The sequence below is a fragment of the Capricornis sumatraensis genome, chromosome 3 (genome assembly GCF_032405125.1).
Source record: "Capricornis sumatraensis isolate serow.1 chromosome 3, serow.2, whole genome shotgun sequence".
Taxonomy (NCBI): Eukaryota; Metazoa; Chordata; class Mammalia; order Artiodactyla; family Bovidae; genus Capricornis; species Capricornis sumatraensis.
In genome coordinates, this window is record NC_091071.1 from 115,974,397 (window position 1) to 115,988,488 (window position 14,092).

Sequence of the window (14,092 nt, forward strand, 5' to 3'; positions counted from 1 at the left end):
GACTCTCAAGAGTCTTCTCCAACACCACAGTTCAAAAGCATCGATTCTTCGGCGCTCAGCCTTCTTCACAGTCCAACTCTCACATCCATACATGACCACAGGAAGAACCATAGCCTTGACTAGACGGACCTTAGTTGGCAAAGTAATGTCTCTGCTTTTCAATATACTATCTAGGTTGGTCATAATTTTTCTTCCAAGGAGCAAGCGTCTTTTAATTTCATGTAACTTAGGTTGTTTATTTGAGGGGTTTTTTTGTTTGTTTCTTGAGGTGTTTGCCCTAAACTTCCTTCTTAGAATTGTTTTTCCTGTGTGCCATAGATTTTGGAAAGTTGTGTTTTAATTTTTACTCATCTCCAGGTATCTTCTGTTTTCCTCTTTGACGTCTTCATTGACCCAGTAGTTTTTTTTAATAGCATGTTGTTTAGTCTTCACATATTTGTGTTTTCCCATTTTTTCCCCCTCTAGTTAATTTGTAGTTTAATGTGTTTTGGTTAGAAAAAATGCTTCCTATAATTTCTGTCCTCTTAAATTTGTTGGGACTTATTTTGTGGCCTAGAATGTGATCTGTCATGGAGAATGTTCCATGTGTACTTGGAAATAATATGTATTCCACTATCTTCAGATGAAATATCCTATAGATATCTACTAAGTCTGGTCTAATGTGTCATTTAAGGTGACTGTTTACTTACTGATTTTCTGACTGATTGATCTGTCCATTGATGCAAGTTGGGTATTAATGTTCCCTACTATTATTGTATTATATTGTCAATTTCTCCATTTATATCTGTTAATATTTGCTTTTACGTGTTCCTATACCAGTAGATATATATTTACAAATGTTCCATCCACTTGTATTGATCTGTTTATCATTATATAATACCCTTCTTTGTCTTTCGTTATAGATTATTTTAAAGTCTAGTTCCCCTAGCTTTCTTTTCATTTCATTTGCTTGGGATACGTTTTTCCATTCCCTCACTTTCAGTCTTTGTGTGTCATTAGCTCTGAAGTAAGTCTCTTATAAGCAGCACGTAGATGGGTCATTTTAATCTAATCAGTCACCTTATCTTTTTTTTCCTTTTAAAATTTAAAGTAGTTTGTATTGCATTATAGTTGCTTTGCAGTGTCGTCTTAGCATCAACTACATAGCAGAATGAATCAGCCATATGTATACATGTATTAACTCCCTTTTGGATCTCCCTCCCATTTAGGACACGATGGTGCATTAAGTAGAGTTTCCTGTGCCATGCAGTATGTTCCCATCAGTCATCTATTTTATACACAGTATTGATAGTGTATATGTGTCAGTCCCAATCTCCCAGTTCCTTCCATCCCACCCCTTTCCCCCTTGGCATCTATTCATTTGTTCTCTATGTCTGTGAGTTTATTTCTAATTTGCAACCAAGGTCATTTATACCATTTTTATAGATTCCACATATATGCCTTAATATACTATATATGTTTGTCTCTTTCTGACTTATCAGTGACCTTCACTCTGTAGGTCACTCTTTCTGCCTTACTTCACTCTCTAGGTCTATCCAACACCTATGTCTTTTGATTGGAGTTTTGGTCAGTTGACATTTAAAATGATTATTGTTAGATAAATACTTCTTGACATTTTTGTTGTTTTCTGCGATTTGTTATTCTGTGTTCTTCTTAGTATCATTTCTTCCATTGTGATTTTATTTTATTTAGTGGTATGCTTGTGTTCCTTTCATTCTGATTTCCTGTATCTATTGTAGGTTTTTTATTTATGGTTACCATGGGATTCATATGTGTTGACATATAATTATATCTACTTGTTTTAAACTGATAGTTACAGAAGTTCAAACACATTTTAGAAGATCTACATTTTTAACTCCCTTTCCCTACATTTTGTGTTTTTTAATTCATATTTTACATCATCTTATTTATCCCTGAACAGTTCTTTGCAGTTATGATTATTTTATGATTTTTGTCTTTTAATCTTCATAATAGCTTATTTAAATAGTTGATCCACAACCTTTACTATATATTTGGCTTTTCTAGTGCGGTTTTTCCTCTTGTATAAATTCTTCTTGTAGCTTTATCTTTTTGACTTAGAGAAGGCCCTTTACCACTTCTTTTAGAATTGATTTAGTATTGATGAATTCTTTTAGTTTTTGCTTCTCTCTTCTTCATTTCTGAATGATAATCTTGCTGGATAGAGTATCCTAGGTTGTATTTATTCCCCTTTCTGCACTTTAAATATATCATGCTACTCCCTCCTGGCATGCAAAATTTCTGCTGAAAAATCAACTTAAAACCTTATTGGGAGTTCCTTTGTATGTGACTCTTCCTCTAGAGGATTCCCTTTATTTATTTATTTCATTTTTTATTTTTTTACAGTATTGTATTGGTTTTGCCATACATCAACATGAATCCGCCATGGGTGTATACATGTTCCCAATCCTGAACTCCCATCCCACCTCCCTCCCCATACCATCCCTCTGGGTCATCCCCCGTGCACCAGCCCCAAGCATCCTGTATAGAATCCTCTTTGTCTTTAACAATCCTCTTTGTCTTTAACTTTTGCCATTTTACTTACAGTTTGTCTTGGTCTCTTTGGTTTTCTCTTTTTGGGATTCTGTGCTTCCTGTACCTAGATACTTGTTTCCCTCTTCAGGTTCAAGAATTCTTCAACCATAACTTCATCAAATATTTTAACCCTTTTTTCTCTTTCTTCTTCTTGACCTCTATAATGTGGATAGCATATGCTTAATATTGTCTTAGAGGTTCCTTTCTCATTTTTGAAAAAATTGTTTTTGTTTTTGCTCCTCTCATTGAGTAATTTCCATTATTCTATCTTTCAGAGTGCTTATGCTTTTTTTTTGTATCACCTGGTCTGCTGTTAATTTCCTTCTAGTGTATTTTTCATTTCAGTTATTGTATTCTTCAGCTCTGACTGATTCTTCTTTATATTTTCTGGTTCCTTGTAAGATTTCTCACTTTTTTCATTTGTTCTTTTCCCAATTTCAAGCAGCATTCTTACTATGAATGCTTTATCCGGTAAATTATTTCTTCCATTAGGTTTTTTTTTTTTTTTCCCTTCTTCTTTTCCAGGGTTTTCTCTCATGTTCTTTCATTTGAGGCAAATTTCTCTCTTCTCATTTTGGTAAACTCTCTGTGTCTATGAAATTGGGTGAAGCACATTATCTGTCCTGGTCTTGAAGGTATATTGACATGGGAGTGTCCCTGTACACTCTGCAGATGCCCTGTGACTTTGGTAGGAGAGCTGGATCTGAAGTGAGTACGGATCACATGTTCACTCAGGGTAGACTCACAGCTATCATCTTGGTAGGAGATGAGACTGGAGATGAAGGTGCTGGAGCTATTCTCAGGTTTGAGCCAGAGCTGTGCTTAGTGGTTGTCACTGCCCTCTTGGGCACAGAGTCACGTCCTAACATGCTGGAGGAAAAGCCCTGAAGTCTGGGTCCGAGGTGGTTCTGTTCCCTTTAAGTGTGTTCTCTCTCCCCTCTCAGCAATGGGACTGTTGTCCCAAAGGGGAACAGCACTAGAGCAAGAGGAGCTGGTATAGGCCAAGTTGTTTGCAAGGACGGTCACAGCATGCCACCCAGAGCTCAATACTGCTCCCCATCAGTTGTCTCCATTAGTATCAGCAGTGGTTGCACTCTCCCTATTCAAGTGCAGTGTCTTGTCCAAGCCAACTCTGTCCCCTCCAAGTGTGCACTATCCTTGACAATGCACACTAGCCTTCACACTGCTGCTGCAGCTATATCTCACAATATTGTGTGAGTCCTGGTATGACTGCTCCCCACCCCCACCTCCTGAAGTTTTCAACTTTTAAAATTATCCACATTGAGCTGCAAGCAATTTATCAGCTGAATTCAGTCTTTCCTACCTGAGTGCTGGTTTCTGTGGCACTTTCTGCTTCAAATCTCTGCTCCCATAAGCTGTGACTCATTGTTTTTGCCTCTCTCTCCAATCTTTGCAGTTTTCCCTGTGTCCTCTCTTATGGGTCTAGGAACGGTTGCTGATTTTCCAGTCTGTTCTGCCTTTTTTTTTACTTGTTAGGACAGAATGAGGACTTCTGAGGTCTTTACGTATGGAACTGGAAATCACTGCCAGTCACTGTCATTTTTTTAAAATTCTTCCACTTTATTTTTTATATTTATTTACTTACTTATTTTTGATTGTGTTGGGTCTTAGTTGGGGTGAGCGGACTTAGTTGCCCCAAGGCATGTGCGATCTAGCTCCCTGACTGGATATCAAACCCACCTCCTCTGCACTGGAAGGCAGATGCTTAACCACTGAACCACCAGGGAAGTCCCAGTCAGTCACTGTCTTTTAATTGTGAATTTTACTTCGCTAGCCCATCTCTGTCAACGTGCCAAAGCTATTTTCTTCTATACAATTTTTATCCATATATAACATTGACATTTACTCCTAGCTTTAATCATTTTGACATGAGCAGTATGATGTCAGCAGTATTATTGAATACCATCGATTTGAATTGCAATTTATTATTAATTTTTACTTATTAAATTTCTCAGTACTTACTGATTACTCATATATAAGAATTCTATAGAGTTGTGTTTATTTGTAGTGTAGTTTGTTTCCTTTATCCATTTGTCTTTTGAAAGAGGGAAGTTTTATGAATTTTAAACTGCAAATTCTGGAATGTCTGAAAATGGCTTTAGCCTTATTCTTTTATATGAATGCTGATTTTGAGGGAATATTTTGAGGGAATAGAATTCTGTTTCATATGATTTTCTTTCAGAACTTAAAAGCTACATTTCATTGTCTTTTAACATCATAACATGCCAAAAATGATACGATACCAGTTTTTCGGGGGATTTTTTGGTAGGCAGTCTTTGTTCCCTGTTAAGTTAAAAAAATTGAGAAGCAAAGGTCTGTAGTCTTAACATTTCTAATTTGCTTTTGTTTTCCTAAGAATAGTTCTATTAGAATTAGTTTGAATTTGAAGATAGGTAAGATGAAGGGTATAGTTATATTTTAAAAATCCCAACTAATAAACTCCCATTTCCCCCCATATCTTAAGCTTGAATAAAAGGAAAGCCCCTCGGAGTGAAATAACCTTCCCTCCTGTTGTCATCCTGCAGTGTCTTTTTAATGCTTGCATCAGTGAGTAATGGCCAGTTGCCTGAGGTAGCATATTTTCCTTCCTCCTTTTTGACTACGCCTGAATTTATGTATTTTGAGTTGGAATATAGCTTCCTCAACAGTTTGTTTATTGTCTTCTTAATGGACAGTTCAAAATAAAGCTCCTCCTCCAGGCAATTGTAATTTTAGTTTAGATGATGAGCTAAAGATGGTGTCTTCTTTTATACCTACAATTCCTATCCAGGTGTTTCAAAATTTGTAATTGCTTTTTAACTGGTTGTTGAAAAGTATGTAATAACTTTGAATCTTTTTATATAAATAATTTATATATTCAAGTGTCCCTTTATTTAGTTAATTTTTTTTTTCAACTTAGACCTTGTGTGGACAGTAATGACCTCACGTTTCCGATTGCCTGCTGGCAGAACCTACAATGTACGCGCATCAGAGTTGGCCCGAGATAGACAGCATACAGAGGTGGTTTGCAACATCCTTCTTCTGGATAACACTGTACAAGCTTTCAAAGTTAGTGTAAGTATTTTATGTCTTTAAAAATTTTGATATTTTGGTTATAAATCTGAATTTATACTGAGTTTTAAAGCTAAAATTGTTTAATTATAGTACAGTTTGAAAAGCCTTATTCAGTGGGGAAAGTCTTGTTAGTTTGGGTTTGTAACTATCAAATACACATTCTAAATTCAAATTGGGTCTATTAAGAGGTTGACAAGCCAGCAGTGGATTATTAGTGGAGCACATCAGTAGTATATGGGTGCATGCATGTGTGTGCTCAGTTGTGTCAGACTGTAGCCTTTGAAGCTCCTTTATCCATGAAATTTTTCCAGCAAGAATACTGGAGTGGGTTGCCATTTCCTCTTCCTCTTCCTTTTTTGCATATTCCCGACCCATGGATTGAACCTGCATCTTCTGTGTCTCTTGCGTTGGAGGCAGATTCTTTACCACTGAGGTTTTTGTAAATGTGTTTGAAAGTATGAACAAAGGCATTCCTCTTTTTTTTTTTTTTTAATTTAAATGATTTCAAACCTATAGAAAGGTGAAAGAATAATACCCACCTACCCTTCTTGCCTGGAAAATCCCATGGACAGAGGAGCCTGGTGGGCTACAGTCCGTGGGGTCACAAAGAGTTGGGCATGACTGAAGCGACTTAGTGTGCACAGTCAAAAGACTCTGGACAGGCCTGGAGTTCCACCTGCCAGCAACACTGTCCTTCCTTCTAATTTAATAACATTTGGAAACCACTGACCTATTGAATAAGGTCCAGGGTACTTATTTAAATGTGCACATAGTTTTATATAGGAGAGCTAAGCAAATTGGGGCTTTGAAGATTAAACAAAATGAAGTGTAATAGCACTGAGGCGCCTCAGAAGGCACGTTTCTTACTATTCCTTTGGAACCCAGCAATGAAAAAAGAGAGAGATCTGCCTGGTGGCTCAGATGGTAAAGCGTCTGCCTACAATGTGGGAGACCCGGGTTCAATCCCTGGGTTAGGAAGATCTCCTGGGGAAGGAAATGGCAACCCACTCCAGTATTCTTGCCTGGAAAATCCCATGGATGAAGGAGCCTGGTAGGCTACAGTCTATGGGGTCGTGAAGAGTCGGACATGACTGAGCAACTTCACTTCACCTACCCTTTTCCTGGATTGACCTGTTGTTAACATCTTGCTTGTTTCTTTTATCTTTCTTTTTCTGTCTTTATTTTCCTAGCCTTCTGAAAGTAGATGATACACTTTATCTGTGTTTCAGGAGCCTATTGTGTTTGTCATTCAGTCGAGTCCTACTCTGTGACCCCATGGGGTACATACAGCCCATCAGGCTCACCAGGCTTCTCTGTCTGTGGAATTTTCCAGGCAGAATACTGGAGTGGGTTGCCACTCCCTTCTTCAGGGGATCTTCCTGACCCAGGGACGGAACCCGGGTCTCCTGCATAGCAGGCAGATTCTTTACCATCTGAGCCACCAAGAAAGGCAGCCTAAGAATCTCATAAATTACTGCTATGCCATTGTCACATCCCAAAATTTAACATTATGAAAACAGTAGTACCTAATACATAGTCCATATTGAAACTGGAATTCCTCATTTCCGCATCTCCAGGATAAAACATTGGTCTGCTTCCTGCTGTTACCCAGGTATTTCTAGACTTTGAAATCTTTATGTAATATAGAATATTAATCTTCAGAATTCCTCCCTTTTGTAGTAGCATGGATAGACTTCACACTTAAGTGAAATCAGTCAGACAGACAAAGGCAAATATGGTGTGATTTCACTTATATGTGGAATCTGAAAAAAACCTGAACTCAGAGAGTAGAATAGTTTTGGCAGGGCCAAGAGATGGGGAAGATGGGGAGATTGGGTTAAGCTTTCAGTTATCAGATAAGTAAGTTTTGGGGAGCTAATGTACAACATGGGGTCTAATGGCAACTGTACTGTGTTACATGCTTGAAAGTTGCTAAGAGAATGAGTCATAATTGTTCTCACCACATACTGTGCTTATGTTACATTTGCTGTGTGACATAATTTTCTTGTGTACTTTAGTTGATAATAGTTTTATATTTTTCAATGTAATCAGCATGCTATCTACTTATTCTTTCAGGAAGATATATATTTAGTATATTTATTTTATATATGTTTAGATCTTTTTCATATGTTTTGTATACTTAAATATCATTTGTAATAGAGTTGAGTATATTACTAGGAACTTTCTGTATCATTACTTTCGGATATCAGAAAACTTACAGGAAACAATATAAGAAATTGACTGTTGGATATGTAATATATTTATTCCTCTTGGTGTCAGGTCTGGAATCATTCAGAGTGTCAGAGTTGCTTTGTACTTCTGTTATTGATGCTGCATATTTTAATCTATGTGAACAGTTCCCTAGTTATGCAACTTACAATCTGTGCAGTGGTTCATGATAGCCTGCACACTAGTAGAGGAGCTTAAAGTTTGCTAGCTATTCTTTCATGTCCATTAAGTACCTGTAAGTCTCAGAAATCTCCATTGTGGACAGTTCTAGATTCTCCAGCATCTCTTCACTGGGAAGGAGAACCACTCTGTTTTGTTTGGAGATTACCAGTGAGTGATTTGTAACATCTTAGTTGTTGGAGCCATTACTTTGCCTAAAGATTTTTATATCATAGGTAAAATATTCATTGTTGCCGAAGCCTGCTTTTTTTTTCCATCTGATATTCATCTCATTGAAGTTTTTCCTTTATATTTTTCTGAAACTGTTGTGCTAAAGGCATTGATAGAACTTTATTAGTTCTCTCTCTTTCTCTGTGTGGACATAGGAGTGACATAAGCTCATTACTGTTACCTCATTTTCAAGTTCTGTTTTCATGGCCATTCATTTTACTGTAACCGACCTATAGATCTGTCTCCGTCATGCCCTAAATTATCATCAGTTTACCAAAAACATGTTTCTATTAGAAACTTTAAAACAATATAGTATCTGTACTATAAAAGCAGAGACGTTACTTTACCGACTAAGGTTTGTCTACTCAAAGCTATGGTTTTTCCAGTAGTCATGTATGGATGTGAGAGTTGGACCATAAAGAAAGCTGAGCACCCTAGAATTGATGTTTTTGAACTGTGGTGTTGGAGAAGACTCTTGAGAGTCCCTTGGACTGCAAGGAGATCCAGCCAGTCAATCCTAAAGGAAATTAGTCCTGAATACTCTTTGGAAGGACTGATGCTGAAGCTCCAATACTTTTGGCCACCTGATTGGAAGCCCTGACTCCTTAGAAAAGACCCTGATGCTGGGAAGGATTGAAGACAGGAGGAGAAGAGGATGATAGAGGATGACACGGTTGATTATGATGGTGATAGAGGATGACATGGTAGATGAGTCGGTTGCATCACCGACTTGATGGACATGAGTTTGAACAAGCTTCGGAAGTTGGTGATGGACAGGACTAGCATGCTGCAGTCCCTGGGGTCGCAAAGAGTCGAATATGGCTGAGTGACTGGACTGAACTGAATTTGTATTATACATGGATTGATTTCAGTCTATGATGATTTTCTCCTAATTTCTGTTTTTATTTTTACTTTGGTAGAGCTGTTTAGCAGTAGTCTGTGTGACAAGGAAGGGTTCTATAGAACCAGCCTGTTGCAATTATTAGGACCGTGCAAGAAATTACCCCAAAACTTCATGGCGTGTTTATTATCCTCAGGGATTCTGTGAGTCAGGGGTCCAACAGAGATGATTTATACCTGCTGCTGCGTATGTTGGACCTCAGCTGAAAGACTCAAAGGCTGGAGGCTAAAATTGTTTGAGGTCTAGCTCACTCGTATTACAGTTACCTGAGACCTTAGATGGTCATCTGTATGTGACCTCTCTGTGTCCTGAGCTTCTTCACAGCACAGTGACTGCCTTCTAAAAGTAAGCATCCTTAGAGACAGCACCAGGATGTGGCCATATTACCTTTTCTCATCTGGTCTTGAAAGGCACATAATGTCAGCTCCATCATACTCCATTTGTCAAGACTATCACAAAGTCACACTTGGGATCAAGGAAAGGGGAATAGACTGTCAGTTGATGGAAAGTAGCAAGGTTCTAGAAGATCACATGGGGTCAGATAACTGCTGTAGACTCTTTGGGGAAAGTATAATCTGCCAGCGTGTCCCTCTGGTGGGAGGCTTCCATCTAACACATTCTCTTCACACAACTATACCTGTGTTTGCCTTCATATGTTCTTAAGAATGTTCTCCCACAATTGTCTCCCTTGCTACTTGAAAGATGGCTGATATATTAGAGGTCAGAGATAAGAGGGAGATTTAATTTTTACTGTCTACCTTTTATATCATTTAAATTGTTTTTCTGGGGTTTATATATTTATTTTATATGTGAATGTTTGTAAAATTGACATATATAGTGATATTTGGAAAAATTGAAAAATACTCAAAATGTATGATCATTTATTTAGCACACATGATTCAGTGCACAGTTCTGAGGCACTTCATAGGTAGCAGTACTTAAAGACAAAACAAGACTTATGTGGTGAGGATTTATGTTTGTTTCTTTTTTTTTTTTGTCCACATAGCATTATTCTCTCAGCTTCCTTTTTGTTCTCTTTGTTATGTATCTCTGATGTACTCAATAAAGAATAACTGATAATTTTTTATTGAAGTATTGATTAATTTATAAAATTATGTTGTTTCTGGTGTACAGTGTAGTGATTCATTTTTGTTGTTGATTATATTCCATTATAGTTTATTATAAGATACTGGGTATAATTCCCTATGCTATACTGTAAGTCCTTGTGGCTTATCTATTCTATGTATGGTAGGTTGTTAATTCCATACCCCTAATTTGTCCCTTCCCTTTAGTAACCACATGTTTGTTTTCTATATCTGTGAGTCTGTTTCTGTTTGCATATATATTCACATGTATTATTTTTCAGATTCCACAGAAGAGTGATACATAGCATTTTTCTTTCTGCTTACTTGATATGATAATACCTAGGTCCATCCAGATTGCTGCAAATGGCAATAATGTAGTCTTTTTTTATGGCTGAGTAATATTCCATTACTCAGAGAATGGAGAAGGAAATGGCAACCCATTCCAGTAATCTTGCCTGGAGAATCTCATGGACGGAGGAGCTTGGTGGGCTGCAGTCCATGGGTCGCATAGAGTTGGACACGACTGAACGACTTCACTTTCACTTTAATAGTCCATTATGCATATATACCACATCTTCTTTATTCATTCATCTATTGATGGGCACTTGGCTGAATTCTTTTCTTGGCTGTTATAAATTGTGCTTCTGTGAACATTGGGGCGCATGTATCTTCAAATTACTGTTTTTGCTTTTTCCAGATATATACCCAGGAGTAGAATTGTTGGATCATATAGTAATTCTACTTTTAATTTTCTGAGGAACCACTATGCTGTTATCCATAGTGACTGCATCAGTTTACATTCCTGCCAACAGTGTGTGAGGTTTCCCTTTTCTCCACATCCTCTCCAGTATTTGTTATGACTTTTTGATGATAGTCTTTCTGACAATTCTGAGGTGATACCTCATCGTGGTTTTGATTTGTGTTGCTTTAATAATTAACAGTATTGAGAATGCAGGCAAAATACTCTTTGATGTAAATTATCGCAATGATTCCGTAGCTCAGTCACCCAAAGCAAAAGAAATAAAAGCAAAAGTAAATAGGATCTAATTAAACTTGAAAGCTTTTGCACAGCAAAGGAAACTATCGACAAAATGAAGACAGCTTATGAAGTGGGGAAAAAAAAATATTTACAAATGATATGACTGAAAAGGGGTTAATATCTAAAATATACAAACAGCTCTTATAACTCAATATCATAAAAACAAACATTCCAATCAAAAAAATGGGCAAAAGACTTGAACAAACATTTTCCCAAAGAAGACATACAGATGACTAATAAGCACATGAAAAGACGTTCTGCTGCTGCTGCTAAGTTGCTTCAGTCGTCTGCGACTCTGCGACTCCATAGACGGCAGCCCACCAGGCTCTGCTGTCCCTGGGATTCTCCAGGCAAGAACACTAGAGTGGGTTGCCATTTCCTTCTCCAATACATGAAAGTGGAAAGTGAAAGTGAAGTCGCTTAATTGTGTCCGGCTCTTCGTGACCCCATGAACTGCAGCACACCAGGCCTCCCTGTCCATCACCAACTCCCGGAGTTTACCCAAACTCATGTCCATTGAGTCAGTGATGCCATCCAACCATCTCATCCTCTGTCATCCCCTTCTCCTCCTGGCTTCAAGCTTTCCCAACATCAGGGTCTTTTTGAATGAGTCAGCTCTTCCTATAAGGTGGCCAAAATAATGGAGTTTCAGCTTCAACATCAGTCTTTCGAATGAACACCCAGGACCTATTTCCTTTAGGATGGACTGGTTGGATCTCCTTGCAGTCCAAGGGATTCTCAAGAGTCTTCTCCAACACTACAGTTCAAAAGCATCAGTTCTTTGGCACTCAGCTTTCTGTATAGTCCAACTCTCACATCCATACACGACTACTGGAAAAACCATAGCCTTGACTAGATGGACCTTTGTTGACAAAGTAATGTCTCTGCTTTTCAATATGCTCTCTAGGTTGGTCATAACTTTTCTTCCAAGGAGTAAGCATCTTTTAATTTCATGGCTGCAGTCACCATCTGCAGTGATTTTGGAGCCCCAATAAATAAAGTTAGCCACTATTCCCACTGTTTCCCCATTTATTTGCCATAAAGTGAAGGGACTGGATGCCATGATCTTAGTTTTCTGAATATTGAGCTTTAAACCAACTTTTTCACTCTCCTCTTTCATTGTCATCAAGAGGTTCTTTATTTATTCTTCACTTTCTGCCATAAAGGTGGTGTCATCTGCATATCTGAGGTTATTGATATTTCTCCCAGCAGTCTTGATTCCAGCTTGTGCTTCATCCAGCCCAGCGTTTCTCATGATGTACTCTGCATATAAGTTAAATAAGCAGGGTGACAATATACAGCGTTGATGTACTCCTTTTCCTATTTGGAACCAGTCTGTTGTTCCATGTCATAGTGTTTGAAAATTGTCATAGTGTTTGAAAATTCCAACATTGTAGTATGTGATAGATCCTTAAATCTTTTCTTTAATTTGAATATTTTTTCTCTAAGCTATAAAATATTAAGCACTAGAGAAATATCAATTAGATTTATAGTTGTGGATAAAGTCACCATATTTCTTGGTTTATTCTTTGATTGTTTATTTTTATCACGCATGTGTAGTTCTTAGGTCTTGTATCACGTTTGTCATGTATAAGTCTTTACTGATAAAGACATTTATTTCTTTTTAAAAAATAAATGATAGATACTATTTTTAAAATGTATTTATTTTTATCTGTGTCAGGTCTTAGTTGCGGTACATGGGCTTCTCTGTAGTTGTGGCATGCAGACTCAGTGGTTGTGATGCATGGGTTTGCTCCACGGCATATAGGACCTTAGTTCGCCGACCAGGGTGATCAAATATGAGTCCTCTGCATTGAAAGGCAGATTCTTAATCACTGGTCTACCAGGGAAGTCTCAAGACAGTTACTTCTGTTTAGAGATTTTCTTGGCAGTTACAGAGTGATGAATTTAAAAGTTTTTATTTTGAAGATTTGCTAGTTCTGTGATTATACACAAGTTGTTCTCCCTTTCTGTATTACAGATTCTTCATTTGTTAAGAAAGAACACATGTCTTGCATAGGACATTTAGAATTAAATGAGAGTGTTTATGAAGTGTTCTGTATGTGTCTGACTCACAAGATTGATTCTTTATTGCTTGTGATCCAGTCGACCTATTCTCTAGTTCCAGAAGTGTTTTCTTCAAAGAATATTATTATTAAAATTTCACAAAATAGCAATCTCCTAATTGTTTAATATGTGTATATGATATTCTTACCATGTGCTTTGTACATGTACAGTTTCCAAAACCCAGCTTGTTTCTGGCATATTGATTAAAAACACATGTACAGAGGATCTCCTTGGCAGTCCAGTGGTTAAGATTCCATGCTCTCACTGCTGAGGACCCAGATTTAATCCATGGTCAGGGAACTAGGATCCTGAAAGTCAAGTAGCAGAGCCAAAAACAAACAAAAAGAAGTATACATGAAAATTGTAAAGATGCAAGTTTATTCTTAAAGAGTTGTCAAATGTTACATCTTTGAGAATTAGATATTTTTTATCTTCGCTACTACAGTAAATTGTCATTGTTCATGGACTTCATTTAATGAGTTATTTAGTGCATGTTATACATTACGGGGAAAAGTTTCAGAAAACAGCTGTAGGCCATTAAAATTTTGATGACTATAATGGATTCTATTTAGAAAGATTCTGTAACTTAGTGCCCTCTACTTTAGAAATAATGTATAATTTTCTTGTTTATTTATTATAATATGTATAATACATGTTATACAGTGTGGTACACAGATCTTTACAACTCAATGAATGCTTATCTCCGTATGTATCTGTGGAACTACCATGCAGAGATTAAGATACTGAATACTT

At 37.3% G+C, this 14,092-nt stretch overlaps 1 protein-coding gene across 1 annotated transcript in view; it reads left to right on the forward strand.

Annotated features, from left to right (window-relative positions):
* Positions 1 to 5,490: 5,490 nt before the first annotated feature.
* The window catches only part of PTPN4 (protein tyrosine phosphatase non-receptor type 4), a 158,816-nt gene continuing 150,214 nt past the window's right edge, over positions 5,491 to 14,092 (forward strand). Inside the window, exon 1 of the mRNA XM_068967919.1 lies at positions 5,491 to 5,628. Within this exon, the coding sequence (XP_068824020.1) occupies positions 5,491 to 5,628 (138 nt within the window). The remainder of the gene's footprint in view (positions 5,629 to 14,092) is intronic.